We start from the raw sequence: 14120 nt of genomic DNA, 5'->3' as shown, positions 1-14120 counted from the left end.
CAAGCATCAGATTCAGTATAAGGCAGCTTCACATATTCAAGATTTCTTTGGGGAAGGGAAGGAGCAAGACCTTCCTGAAACAAAATAGGAAAGACCATGTACAGAAGTATTAAACAGAAGAATTTTGGAGAATCTTTACTGTTACCTACCATCTTTTTCCCAAGCAGAAAAAAAGCATGGCTTACTGCCAAAATGAAAAAAAAAATAGCTGTACCTATGTCAACTTACCTTGTGCCATATTAGTCAAATGTGTTTGACCACAGCCATGGAATCATTCATCAAAAGTTAGTAGTATAATCAATTTAGTGATTTACTTTCATTAACTTTGGACTGTTGAACTTCAACAGGGAAAAACTGGATGCCTACTCTGTCCAACAGGGTGTACAAATTGTGCTGTAATAGGAGGAAATCGCTAATCAAAATATAGTACCTGAAGTCCTTAGTATTCAACACCTTCCCCTCATGCATTTTAGGAATTTGCTCTGGAGCACGGAGTTCAAAGCTAGAAGCAGGTTAACCACATCCTCCATGCCAAACCTCAGTTAGGAAATCTACTCCTGAGCAGAGCACAGCCCCACATCTAAGAACAGGATGAGAAGGTTTCTTGTACAAGATAGTTTACACCATACCATCATGTTAGGAAATGTTCTTTCCATGCAAATCCCTTCCCTATTACTAGATTTCTTTTGAACATAGTACTGTCACCTACCACCCCTAGTTCAAATACTTGTTACTTCATTGTGCAAACTGCATTTTATTCTTCAGGTTCAGAAAGGATGTGAAAAGTTCCAAATGGGAGTGAACTCAAGCACTTACCAGAAGCAACAGCCATTAGCTCATGAAAAATTACCCAATACCTTATCACCCTGTAGTAGAGATATGAACTAATGCCGGGAACCATGTGTGATTCATGCTTTCAGAAGAAACATCCCTTCTCACCTTACAATTGGGATATTCCCGAGAAACTGTGGTGTAGTAGGTGTTACAAACTCAGATGCAATTAAACAATTCTTGCATAATATACTTAAGGCCACTGTCTGTGACTATCAGTTGAACAGTACTCACTCCAAATAAACTGACAACAGATTTTCAAAATACCTCTTGTCCATCAGTGAACAATACCAGAGATATTTTATCATTAGTATACAGAAGAAATTATGAGTGCTGGCTAGCAACATAGATGAAATGCAACTGAAGTGGTTACTGCTGTTACCAAATAGTGTAATGTGTTCAAGAAAGCTCTTGATGTAGCACATTGATTTCCAGGCTACACCGTATGAACAAAAAAGCTCACACAAACCAGAAAAGACTCCCTAGGACCTGAAGAAGGGGAAACTGATGACTGAAGTATAAGCTTTATTCCTAAACACACAACAGCCTTTGAAGAGATTTCAGAGAACAAGGTACAGTTTCAGAGTATCATTAAATGTTCTCTGGAATCTCTTCACAGATATTGTGGGTTCATGAATACCTCCATCCTACTTAGGGATTTTTCCAAGACTGCCCTGGGTTCTCTTTTGTTTGAGGAGAGTTTAACATGTTGTTCTCTAGTTCCACACAGTACAAGGCCTTAGCAATTTCTTGAAATTTGTATTCTCTACCAATACAAAAATGTGAAAAACAGTCATTAATAGCAATTTGGTTTGGGGACACAACTTGGGAGAGCTTCTCAAGGCTCTGCTTCATGTCCTACTGAGCAAATACAAATGCAGAATTTTAGAATTTTGAAGGATATGTATTTATGTCAATAGTTATGTGTGAATCTTGCTTGCACAGGAATGTCCCCATACTCTTATATGAATGCAATGCAAAATCAAGTTTAATACACTTTTATTATTGTTCCCAAACCATTGTTAGATCTTGGGAATGTTAGCCTCATCTACTGGCAATAACCAGCCCATTATTATGGGAAGGAAAAACAACCATACCATTCTATACACATTTATTCATAACCCCAAACTGAACAAACCTTACTGTTAAGATGCACAGGATTCATTAGGCTGAGTTTTGGCTGAGAACCGCTTCCATACTTTACCTGTTTTCTGGAATACAGAATAATAAGTAACCTAATTATATTTCAGCAACTGTAACAATTTTATCCATCCAGAATGTGGTACGTGGGCTGACAAGCACACCACATATGTTTGCACAGAATAAGAGATCCCTCTGTTTTGTATACAAGCTTAAAGACCACAAGTATAGGCTGAAAAGTATATTATAATGTGTAGTTAGAGGGGGGGAAGGCAGAAGTGTTTTTGTCCGGCAAATTACAAGTTCCTTCCAATTCTTAGATTCATGGAAGGTCTTGGTAAAGGGAAGGGTGTAGGTACTCTACATTCAAAATAATGAGTTTTTAAAGCAACATTCACATTAGATTAGGAAGGTTATCAGGCAGTAGCAGCATAAACTAATTTACCACACCCGAACTACAGAAGCAGCTAGTTACACAACTGTGGTCCAATTAAACTTTCTTTTCGAGCACATATCCTTGATTCATGAACTTGTGAGTCCTTGCAGCCCTCAGAAAACATCCACTTGTGTATTCTTTTAACATTAAGAACTTGTTTTAGGCAAAATTAAAAACCCAGATGCTTAGTGACTAGAACTGCTACATTTCCATGTAATCGTATCTTTACAGCAAATAGTAACTTGTTTCAAAGCACGTAAGGAGATATAAGCTCCTGTCCTGGATGACCCATGCTAGCCCAATCCTGAAAGTTAAATAGGACCAGCCCCAGTTAGTACTTGGATGGGACACCACCAATGAAGGCCAAGAATACTATACAGATGCAGGCAATGGGAAACTGCATCTCACCTTGAAGACCATATGGGGTTGCCAAAAGTCAGCTGTAACTTGACAGCACTTTCTGCCACCACCACCTCCTTTCCATGCAGCTGCACAATCTCATTACAACAGAACATGAAAATAATTTCTAGTGCTTATATCCACTCTTTCTTGACAATCTCTGTAGAAGTTCTAAAATTTGAACATGGCTACAAACCCTCTTTTTAAGGCAGAATAAAACAAGGCATGTTACCGATACATGTTATCTAATGATTGCATAGTCTTTGGAGAGTACTTAAGTTGCAAAACTTCACAACTTAGCATTCCTTTCTCATTGTCATGCCATTCACTAGTACACAGGGTTTAAACTGAGTGGGGAACTGCGTCATTCTAGGTACTTACTGCACTGGGTTCTAAACAGCAGAGATGTAGCACAGATGGTTTTCAAGAATGCCACCATGTATTTGAAAATAATTTAATGCATCAATACACAGTTCAGAGTACATTCTAAAGGTCTTTTTTTTTACACTTAATGAGAATGAACACTTTACAAGACAAATAAAATCTGGAAATCATAAGTACTCATTTCCAACATTCTGTAGTGTTTAAGCAAGGCAAACACTGTGAAATTATGTATGCTGCAACTTGCTGTGTACCTCATCTAAAAAAAAACTTCAGTGAAGTGACTTAAGATTTCCATTTACTTCAATCACAGGTGAGCATAAAGCGCTGCAACAAGATCGTGTTTTCGTGTTGTCTCCGAATCAGTGGGTTTTTATGCATCTCTTTTCTTGATGATGAGAGGTCCCACGTTGTCTCCTGTTTCATCATTGTGCTTTGTGTGAGACCCATCACATAATGGGAACTACAGGGGGGGGGGAACATTAAACAGTCATAACTGCACACATTCTCTGGTAAGGCAAATAAAAGACTGAAAAATATATCAGTCTATGAATGCAGAGATTATTACCTAGAATATCAGAAAGCATACAGTTGCTTCAACATGAAAGACGACCTACAAGCCTTTCAACAAATCACATTTGTCTGAAAACCAATATCAAGATTTGAGTTGCAAAGTACTCCCTCTCCTACTGTTTACATGTATTTGATCACCTTCCAAGGGTAACAGCACTAGCTCGATGGTAACCTCTGGAAACAGTAAGCAAACGCTCAGCTGCAAAGGCCATTATATATTTGCTTTGCAAGATTAATGCTGCTTCTGGAAACTAGCAGGAATTACATCACCCTGGTTAAATTCAGTCAAGGAGAACTAGAATCAATACATTAAATGCCACTTGCCTGGAGCTGAAGAGGGAGAGGGAAGTTATCCTTATAACCTAGTTTACTGTGGTGGGAGCAAAGAGGGAAGACCTGCATGACCATTTTCTTCTCAAGCAGGGTTATATTATTGGATATTGTGCTGTTGTTGAATTTACCACACTCATTTGCACTGCCCATATAGAAAAATCCAGTTGTGAACTACCACTGTAGTGTCCATGGTCATGCAGTTATCCAAGAATGTATGCATCTCAGGTTGACAACAGATACTTTCTCTACCTCCCAAAAAGTACAGTGGAAATTGTGGTGGGATGGGGGCAGAACAACTCTCCTTCCCCTGTACTACTCTTCACAATGCTGCATGGATGGGTAGAAAGAAGACAATATGGGGAGAAATCTTACTCTTCCTAATCACTTAAACCAAAAGCCTCTTGAAGCAGCACTCCGGAGCAAGTATGCCACCTGAAGTCTCTCTTGTAGAGCACTACTTAGCACTCCATTGTCACATTGTTTTAACAGTTCAGCATGGAGTTCCCCTGCTTCAAGATGTACTTACTTCATTAGACTTTCTTTCTCATTAAAACTTAGGGTGGAATACAATTTTTTTTAAAAATAGTTCAAACAGCAAGCACCTTCAACATCCAGTGCTTCAAAACTAGGGTCACAGAATTAGGAAACAATATAAACATGAACAAAAAACAACAAAAAGGAAAGAACTGTCTAGGCACGATACACCATAATGCACAAAGTGGATAACAAAGGTAAAGGACAATTCAGCAAAAAGGTGATACATGCAACGAATATTGCAGTACACTACAATCACTTACAAAGAGGCCTTCTGAACTGTTCCATTCTTCCACAGTGCTAATGCCTTGATAAAAATGCCATCTTGGACATTTTTTTGCACATTTTGTGAAAAGATAATAGGATGCTGGTCATTCCTCAGACAGCTCATTCCACCAAAGATAAGTAGAAACAGCCTCTTGCAGCCACATTTTTTGCACAATGGTAACTGTTTTCCATTTTACCAACTTTTTATGAAAACAAGGTACTCCAAAGTCCAACAATTTAAGCTCCACACAATGGAGTCCGCGTGGTGCCTGCATGATGCTTGTGTGCTTACTCTTCCTTCCTGCCTTGTACAGTTGGCATCTAGTGACTTTTAATGACATCTAAATCAGCAAACAGTGGTTTGTGCTCCTCCTCTAACTCAGGATTGCAAACTAAAGTTGACACTACTTTGAGATCCAAGACTTGGAGGGGTAGCGCAAACCATCGTCTGCTGATCCCATGGAATGACAAGCTATACCATTTGCACTAAATTACTGATGTCTGATTTAACTGCAAGGCAAAAGGGATCAAGCATGCCCTTTTGTACACTGCCAAGCCAACACTGTGAAGCAACATCCTATACATTATCTTCAGTGTTAGTTGGACAACTGGCAGGAGCAATTCCTCATTGGGAGCACTTGATCCCTGTATGGCACTGAAATAACCTCCACCTGCCCACTTTTTCCATTCTAGTTCAGAACTCACTCATACTCAAAATGACAATTTTATCTAAGCTTGTGTATGAGTATTTGTGTACGAGAGATTTCTCCCCCAGTGCTGCAGATTTTCAGCCTGCAGTAAGGTTTAGTTGGCGAGATAACTGAACTTCTATGAATATCCCAGCAATTAGGAACTAGGCATGTTGTCTACCATAGATTGTGACTTCTAGAACAGTAATGGGGGGGGGGGGGGGGCGAAGGGCACATACTAGCAGCTGCTGAGAACTGGGACTCAACTACTCATTCTCTTACACACTCAGTAATATTATAGTTTTAAGCAACCACAACAAATCCTAACATATTTTAGCACCCTATTCTATTAATGTTTAGTCCAAAGTGAGTCCCAACAATCCAATGGGACTTGTGTCCAGATTTGCATGAGACTGCAAAAGTAGCATCTCCTTTTTAAAGGCTTCAGCCTTAAATGAACTAGTGTTTCTTTGAACATCTGCTTTTATCCTGCAATGCTAAAGAGGTTTTATACTTCTTAGTGACAGGAAAATGCAATGCCCTAAAAAGGAGTGCTGCTTCTCAGAGAATAACCAGAGTGAAATGCCACATAGATTAAGTGATTAAGAAACAAATTCACAATACTGTATCTTTTGGGCCAGAAACTAGATTGCTAGAGGGTGAACAAGGTAAGAGCAGCATGTAACTGACATGACATTTACTCTTTCATTCACATGCCCTTTCCTTCAGCTGGAGGTACTTCCAATTTTTTTTTTGAACAAATTTTCCACTTTTAACAACAGCCCACACTATTCCCAAAGGTCCTACCTCCAGGAGCAGCTTTTCAAATGGTGTAGGGGACTTCAGAAAAAGTGCTGTGAGAAGTATCCAATCAGCGAGCAAACTCCCTTTAAGTTTTCTGGATCCACCCCACATTCTCCAATGGAGAACAGAAGATCTTTTAGTATAGAAAGCCACTTCCATCACTCTTTCCAGAACCAAAAACTTCCTTCAACTCCTCCATTTTACCCAGTTATGGCTTTCATCTTTCACTGCTTACAGGTATTTGGGTTCTGGAGCATTCATCAAACATCTATTATTGTTTTCTTCTCTTACCTTCTTAGACCTCCAGCAGCGGCAGTACACAGCTTTATCCCCCAGGTCTTCCATATCAAATGCATGAACTACCTTGGGATTATCTTTCTGAATATGCAGGTTGACCATTGCATTACAGCATCTGTCCTTGGCAATGAATTTTTTGTAGGCAAGATACCCAACGGCTGCTGCTCCGGCAGCAAATGAGACAGCTACAATCCATTCAACTGGAACAAGAAGATAGAGAAATGATCAAAAACTGTCCACTTGAGTACCCCTGTAGGGACAAACATGGGGCTTAACATCGTTTCCATTTGCAGTAATTGTCTCCTTGCACACATTTGACATTCAAAGGAGCTGCCCCTCCTATTCCTTCTTCCACACCTGAGCCACAGAAGCTAAAGCAATCTGGTCCTTCAGCTTTACAACCCAGTCCTATGAATGCTTCTCTCAGGAGCTTGTCACTAAGCACCCATGAGAATGTTTACCCACAACTAAGCCCCACTGAATTCAATTAAACACCCTCTGAAAGGAAGCTTAGGATTACAACCTTAGCCTTTGTCCTGACATCAGACACCGCTAAGAATACTGATGACTTCAGAAAGAGGATTACAACTTCAGGGGCAGGATCACCATTTATTTTATATAGAGGGAGAGAAGAAATCCCTTTCTGGAATACTACTAACAGCATTTTAAATTCTTTCAGTAACAATTCACAGAAGGAGGAATTTAGAAACTAACATTTTCCAAGCAGGCCAGGCCCCACCTGCGCCAAGTTCTAATGAATTTTAAGAAACAGAAGCTTGGTATAAAAGGGTTATGTAGAGCTACAAAACGAGAGAAAATGTTATAGGGAGATACACTACACAGGCAAAAGCTCAGACGCACCACTACTAATCCACTGATCTGGATGAACAAATGGGGAAAAACTGAGTCCAGTGGCATCGTTAAGAACAAGAAAGTTTTATTCTTTTGTGTGCATGCACATGTCTTTAGATCTTAAAGGTGCCACTGGAATCCAACTCTGTTCTCCTGCTTCAGGCAAATATATCCACCTAAAACAAAAAGGAAGTCATCCACATTTCACGACTTCTGAAGCAACACATGTTATCCCATTAAAGTCAAAAAGTTTAGAAGCGATCAGGAGCGACCAACAATGATAAAGTGGATCGTTTCCAGTAAACAATTCTAAAGCAAGTTTACTTGTAAATTCCACTAAACTTGGTAAATTTAAGGGAATTTACTGAAAACCAGTGGGGTACAGTGGTTAGTGCACCATATTAAGATCTGGGAGATTCAGGATTGAAAATCTACTCTGCCAAGTGTTGTGGAAGTCAACACTCCATGGAAGCCTGCTGGGTGACCCTAGGCCAGTCATACGCTTTCAGCCTAACCTACCTCACAGGGTTGTTGTGCTGCTTTGGGCCCCCACTGGGGAAAGAGGTGGAGTATTAATGAAGTAATAAATACTTTCTTATAATTCTTTAGGATTGTAATTCTATGAATGCATACTTAAGGAACATGTTTAGTGGTACTTTTTATTTTGCCTACAGAAAAAGTCAAAAGTTCTGTCATTAATTAGCTAGCACCCTACACAGAGAATCCAATCAATAATGCTCTGTGGCAGATACAGATTCCGGAAAGATAGGAAAACAAATAGGAAACAGATAGGAAAAGGATTTCATGACAGTAGGAATTTTGAGCTCTAGTGACTTACATACACTAAACAAAAACTGGGCCATAACAATTATATTATGATCACCTTAATTAAATAATTAAAGCAACAAGGTAGCTTTTGGATCCCACAGAATTCTTCCTCCTTGTACTGTAGGGCATAACGGAGGCCATGTTTGCATGTGCTAATCTCAAAGTGATTCAGGACAAAGTGCAAAAGACCACAGATTGCTAACTTAAGCTCTGCAAAAATTCCGCATGCCCTCATTTTTTTTCTTTAAAAGAGCCTGAGGAAGTGTTCTGCAGCTAACTCACAGTTTTGTGTTTTTCCTTAGCTCTAAAAAGGTATTCTACCACTGTTTCTATTTTTTCCCTACTGGCAGACAGGCAATAGGAATTTGTCTCTTAGGATAAGGTTTTTAAAAATGTCATAGACACAAAGCTATAAACACATGGCTTCACAGAACAAACAGCTTACATATTCCTCCACACAAGTCAACACAACAACAAGCACACGCAAACATGAGACAAAGATCAACAGGGAGAAGATCACTATAGAATGGTTTTAAAAATTGTAATATGTTTTTTTTAATTGAAATATGTAAATTATGGTTTTATATGTTTTAATGGTTTAACTGTATTGACATGATGTTGTAAGCCGCCCTGAGTCTGCTTGCGGAGAGGGCGGGCTATAAATTGAACGTAATAAATAAATAATAATAATAAATAATAATAAGCAGGACAGGGGAGATACTAATAAAATAAGTTTCATTTATGCACAACAACACAGATTACTGTTTCTGTGTCCTTTTGTTTACTACACTGATTACTGTTATTTTTCTTTTACCCTCCATTTTCCAAATTGGCAAAAAAAACCCACAACCCAATCCTAATATAAAACTACAATAACTTTTGGTGAGGCAGACTGCAGATCCATCCCCATCACTAGATATATCTGAAATTAGTGTTTGAATAAAAACATTTTTTACTTCTAAATTTAATCAATACCCTGAAGAGTACAATTTTATTTGCCAATATATTTCATGTACGTCTTCCCAACACACACCTCAAGGGGAGCTGATCTCTGCCATCTGGAGAGCAGCTGTAATTCTGAGTGATCTCCAGCCCTCACCTGGAGATTGGCTACAGCGGTTTCCCAAGAGGAAATGGCTGGTTTGGAAGGCAGAGTCTATGGCATTGTACCTGTCTGAAGTCCCAAATCTCCCGGCTCCACTCCTTAAATCTCCAGAAATTTCCTAACCTGGAGTTGGCAACCCTATTTATTTGCCTTTATCTGCCCCTCTGCCTTCAGCCTTCAATCGCTGTCCCCCCCCCCCCCCCGCAGCCTCTACATAGGAAAAGGATAGTCTTTCTCCAGAGTGAGGGGGACCAAAGCAGCTCACATCATTCGCTCCCCACTTTGATGTGAACACCAATTCTGTGAGGCAGGTTAGGCCAAAAGTCTACAGGACACCATTTTCCCCTGTCTCTGGCTGTTTTCTTTCCAGAGGAGGTGAAGGAGGAGCCCTCAGCCAATCAAGGGAAGTATTTCTCTGGCTCTTTCCCTTCTCCTCCCTTGGCCAATCAAGGGAAAGGCTTTTTCTGGCTATTTCCCTCCTCCTCCTTCTACCCATAGAGGGGTTTGTTTCTTTCCACAGCAAAGCAGTGCAACAGGTGGCTCAGCCAATGGGAGAGCCAGAAACTACCAGAACCAAGGTTGACTGTCTTTTACTAACAGAATCAGCTTGGCTGGCTAGCAATAGCCACTTGGGTGGGAGAGAGGAACGGACTCAACCAATAGCACACAAGTGCTTTTGATGGATGGCTTGACAGGCCGAAGGCTGATGGAGCACACCCCCAACCAATGGGAGAGCTCCATTTTGCCAAGACAAAAGGGCTTTTATATCTATAGAATACTTACCATCCTGCGAAACCTAAACTACTTTTACTGCTGTAACAATATAAAACATTTCTATAACTCACTTAGCATCATTTATAATTTAGCATATAAAATTGCAATATTTGACATATTTATGGAATTTAAAAGTTACAAGTGTGCCTTAGTTTTCTACAAGCAAAACTGCAAATATTCCCAATATCTGAGAGAAAACTTCAAGATTATGTACCCTATGTTGTCTTAGCACATATGTTAATTTTTGCTACTTTGAGACACTGCCTAAGTTCTCAATGAAACTTCAGTTCCCCTCTGAGGCTTTGGTGTGGTTTCTGCCTCGCTCCTTCACTCATTCTAAAACATTATTTCATAGGAGATTTTTTTTTCACTATTCCTCAAAATTTCAGGTTTTCGTGTTGAAAATTTTTCCAAGACCTTTTTTCCCAATTTTTTCCATGGGATTTTCCACTTTTTCCAGGCCTTCACATTTCTACTCCTACCTGTATAACCAACCAGATATTGTGTCTAGCTATCCATTCCTCAGCACAGACAACTAGGAAGCCTCTACAGCAATATGGTTTAGTCTGCTGACCTGTAAACCAGAGTTCCCCAACATGGCAGCAGCAGACACTTCCATAGATACCCACCATGTACTTCCGGGAAGTAGGCAGGATTAACTACAGAGAAGATTGTAGATTCAAAATCAGTCAAAAAGTCAGTCAATCGGCAGAATAGAGTAAAGCACTGACAAGCGTGAGAAAGCCGAAGACACCAGACACAGCATTTGCAAGAAACTATAAGGAAGACTGAGCACAGAAAAATAGATGTTTTTGAGATGTGATGCTGGAGAAGACTCTTGAGAATCCCTTGGACTGCAAGAAAATCAAATCAGTCCTAACGGAAATCAACCCAGACTGTTCATTGGAAGGTCAGATGCTGAAGCTGAAATACTTTGGGCACCAAATGAGAAGGGAGCACTCCCTGGAGAAGATCCTGATGCTGGGAAAGACGGAAGGTAAAAGAAGAAGGGGACAGCAAAAGATGAGATGGCTGGACAGTGTTACTGATGTAACAAACACAAATTTGAGCATACTTCGGAGGATGGTGGAAGACAGGAGGGCATGGCGTGACTTTGTCCTTGGGGTTGCAAAGAGTCGGACTCGACTGTACGACTGAATAACAACAGCATGCTCTAGTTACACATCTTTTCATTCATGCACACCACACTGTCTACTTACTTTAACACAGGATTCCCTGGGGAACGAACATACCGTAACTATTCCAAAGGGCTCATTTACACCTATGGAGTAGGTGTCACCAAAATATACTCAAAGGAATCAGCTGCAGTCATATTATTCCAGTTCACACTCCTGGGCATGTTATTATTGTCATGCCTGAGGCTCATAACCTGAAGGACGCAGCACCCAGCCTCATGTGTGTGTGTGTCAGAGCTGATAAAGAGTTCCAGGGAACTCAAACTCATATTTTGGTTGGTCCCACCACAATGGTGATAAAGCCCTGTGGCACAGAGTGGTAAGCTGCAGTACTGCAGTCCAAGCTCTGCTCACAACCTGAGTTCGATCCCGGCGGAAGCTGGCTTCAGGTAGCCAGCTTATGGTTGACTCAGCCTTCCAAGGTTGGTAAAACCAGTACCCAGCTTGTTGGGGGGAAAGTATAGATGACTGGGGAAAGCAATGGCAAACCACCCCATAAGTCTGCCATGAAATGGTTGTGATGCGATGTCACCCCAAGTCAAAAATGACTGGTGCTTGCATATTGGTACCTTTACCACAATGGTGAGGCTTCTGAGTTTCGCTTTGACCCCTACTGCCAGCCTGCTACCTCATTTCACATCAGGGGTGCCCAAACTGTGGCTCGGGAGCCACATGTTGCTCTTTTGCACATACTGTGTGGCTCTTGAAGCCCCCACTGCCCTGTCAGCTGGCTGGGAGACGGCATTTGTCTCTTTAAATCACTTCTCCAAGCCAAGCCAGCTGGAGGCTTAGAGAATACATTTAAAATTAAATTTGCTTTATTTCCACCTCCACCTCCCTCCCCCATCTATTTTCCTGCCTGCCTGCCCTCGAACATTTGACATTCATGTCTTGTGGCTCTTAAACATCTGACACTTATTCTATGTGGCTCTTATCAGTGGCGAACTGGGTCTAAAAATACTGGTTGCCAGGAGACACAGGGGGCCCACCCACAATTATAAGGCTATTAATTAATTTTTGTAAGAAATAAATAAAATTTTCAAAAAATACATGTGGAAAAAAGGTACAATTAAAACTTTTGTGAAATATATATATACTAGTAATTACAGTGTACATATGTTGTACATATTACTGGCAGTAAACAGCAGATACTAAATGTAAATACAGACTGCATTTTCTCCAGGAGAGCTGATCTCTGCCAGCTGGAGATAAGTTGTAAAAGCAGGAGATCCCCGGGCCCCACCTGGAGTCTGGCAACCATAAATATAACATAAATGTTAGTTGCATTACAGTAACTTCTATTATATTTTCAAGCTACTAAAAGGTCATTCACATTTTTAACATATTGCCGAATGTTTAAGGAGGCCCACTTGCCATTAGGCAAGCTGACACCTTGGCCAGTCCGACACTGGCTCTTACGTTAAGCAAGCTTGGCCACCCCTGTTCCACATTATCCACTAAAAACGGGGGCCCCCCTACCTACCCATCTTTCAGGGGAAAAGGCATTCGGAACAACGGGCTGGAATGGATGCTCAAGTGACAGCTCGACCGAGAACCGCTCAGGGGTTTCTCCTCAGCAGCGTGGCCGTCACGAGTCACGCCTATGTCGCGTTCTCCACATGAAACCAGCAAAGCGAGGCTGGCAGAGGTGTCAGAGAGGCAGGCGCGTGGGTCGCGCGTGGCGCCCCAGGAGGATCTCGCCGGGAGGCGCCTTTAAAGCGAACAGGTGCCCCAATAAAGAGCGCGACGACGCCTCCACGCCCAGGGAAGGCGAAGCCGGCTCCCCTCGAGGCACGGCTGCTGCTGCTACCGCCACGAAGCATGCGTGCCGCTGCACCGCGAGGCTGGGCTTGCAAGGCTGTGATCACACAAACAACACAATAATGCACTTTCAAGCCACTTTCCAACTGGATTTTACTTGTGTCAACGGTAAAAATCCAGTTAGAAAGTGCATTGAAAATGGAATGAAAGTGCATTATTTAGTGTGTGCGATTGCAGCCCAAGAGCTTGGGCTGCGGTGACCCGAGGGAGCTGCTGCAGCGGGCATCCAGGCCAGGAAGGAAGGCGAATTCCTGAAGGTCATCAGAAACGCCGGGAAAGCTCGGCGATGTCGTCTATAACAAACCAAGCGGAAACAAAGCACAAAAAACCCTTCCCTGGCATGAAGGCGTTCAAAACACCGCCTCTCCGCGGGGACGGCTTTGAGAACTGCCGAAGGAGAGCAAAGAAGGGGGGGGGGGCTCTTATTCGCCTTTGTTTTCACCTAAATCTGGGTAAGGCAAACAAGGCAGCAAAGCAAACGCAGGCCTAGGCAAAGGCAACAAGTCGCTCCTTCCCAATAGTGGTCAAAAGAAAGGAGAGAAAGCTGAAAGAGAGATCCCGCAGAATGCCCCCGCCTTGCAAAGGCAATGCAGCTTACCCCTGTGGGTTTTCCCCCCCTGCAATCTTACCCCTCACAGACGAATTCGACCCGCCACGCATTATTCCTGCACTGATCACACTGCCTGCACAGCTCCTGCCTATTCCGACCATAGAGGACACGCCGAACTGGAGGGAGGAGTGGCGTTATGTCAACTGCGCCTGCGTGTCAGGGCGCTCAACAGGGCGACGGGCGTGGCGCCCTCCTCTTAAAGGGGCCCGGCTTACATCCCATGAGAGGCGTTTCCCAAGGAGTTTGAAAT

General features: G+C 41.9%; 1 protein-coding gene across 1 annotated transcript; it reads right to left on the bottom strand.

The window, feature by feature from the left end:
• Positions 1-3246: 3246 nt before the first annotated feature.
• Positions 3247-14106, bottom strand: CISD1 (CDGSH iron sulfur domain 1). The gene is made up of 3 exons (XM_060241238.1): positions 13890-14106; positions 6679-6884; positions 3247-3650 (listed from the first exon to the last, which is right to left on the bottom strand). The coding sequence occupies exons 1-3, from the start codon at positions 13969-13971 to the stop codon at positions 3561-3563; spliced, it is 378 nt and encodes a 125-aa protein (XP_060097221.1). The 5' UTR covers positions 13972-14106; the 3' UTR covers positions 3247-3560.
• Between the last annotated feature and the right edge of the window lie 14 nt (positions 14107-14120).

Source organism: Heteronotia binoei, chromosome 6 (assembly GCF_032191835.1).
Source record: "Heteronotia binoei isolate CCM8104 ecotype False Entrance Well chromosome 6, APGP_CSIRO_Hbin_v1, whole genome shotgun sequence".
Lineage (NCBI taxonomy): Eukaryota > Metazoa > Chordata > Lepidosauria > Squamata > Gekkonidae > Heteronotia > Heteronotia binoei.
Note: the sequence above shows the minus strand (reverse complement) of the source record. Positions and strands in the feature narration are given on the sequence as shown.

Bases quoted from the DNA above. Each gene is read 5' to 3' on its own strand.
- CISD1 (XM_060241238.1), bottom strand. From the start codon at position 13,971: ATGGTCGGAATAGGCAGGAGCTGTGCAGGCAGTGTGATCAGTGCAGGA. The intron at 6,885-13,889 runs GTAAGATTGCAG...TTCTTGTTCCAG, and splicing joins GTCGAATTCGTCTGTGAGGG to TTGAATGGATTGTAGCTGTC. The intron at 3,651-6,678 runs GTAAGAGAAGAA...CCCCCCCTGTAG, and splicing joins GCTGCTGGAGGTCTAAGAAG to TTCCCATTATGTGATGGGTC.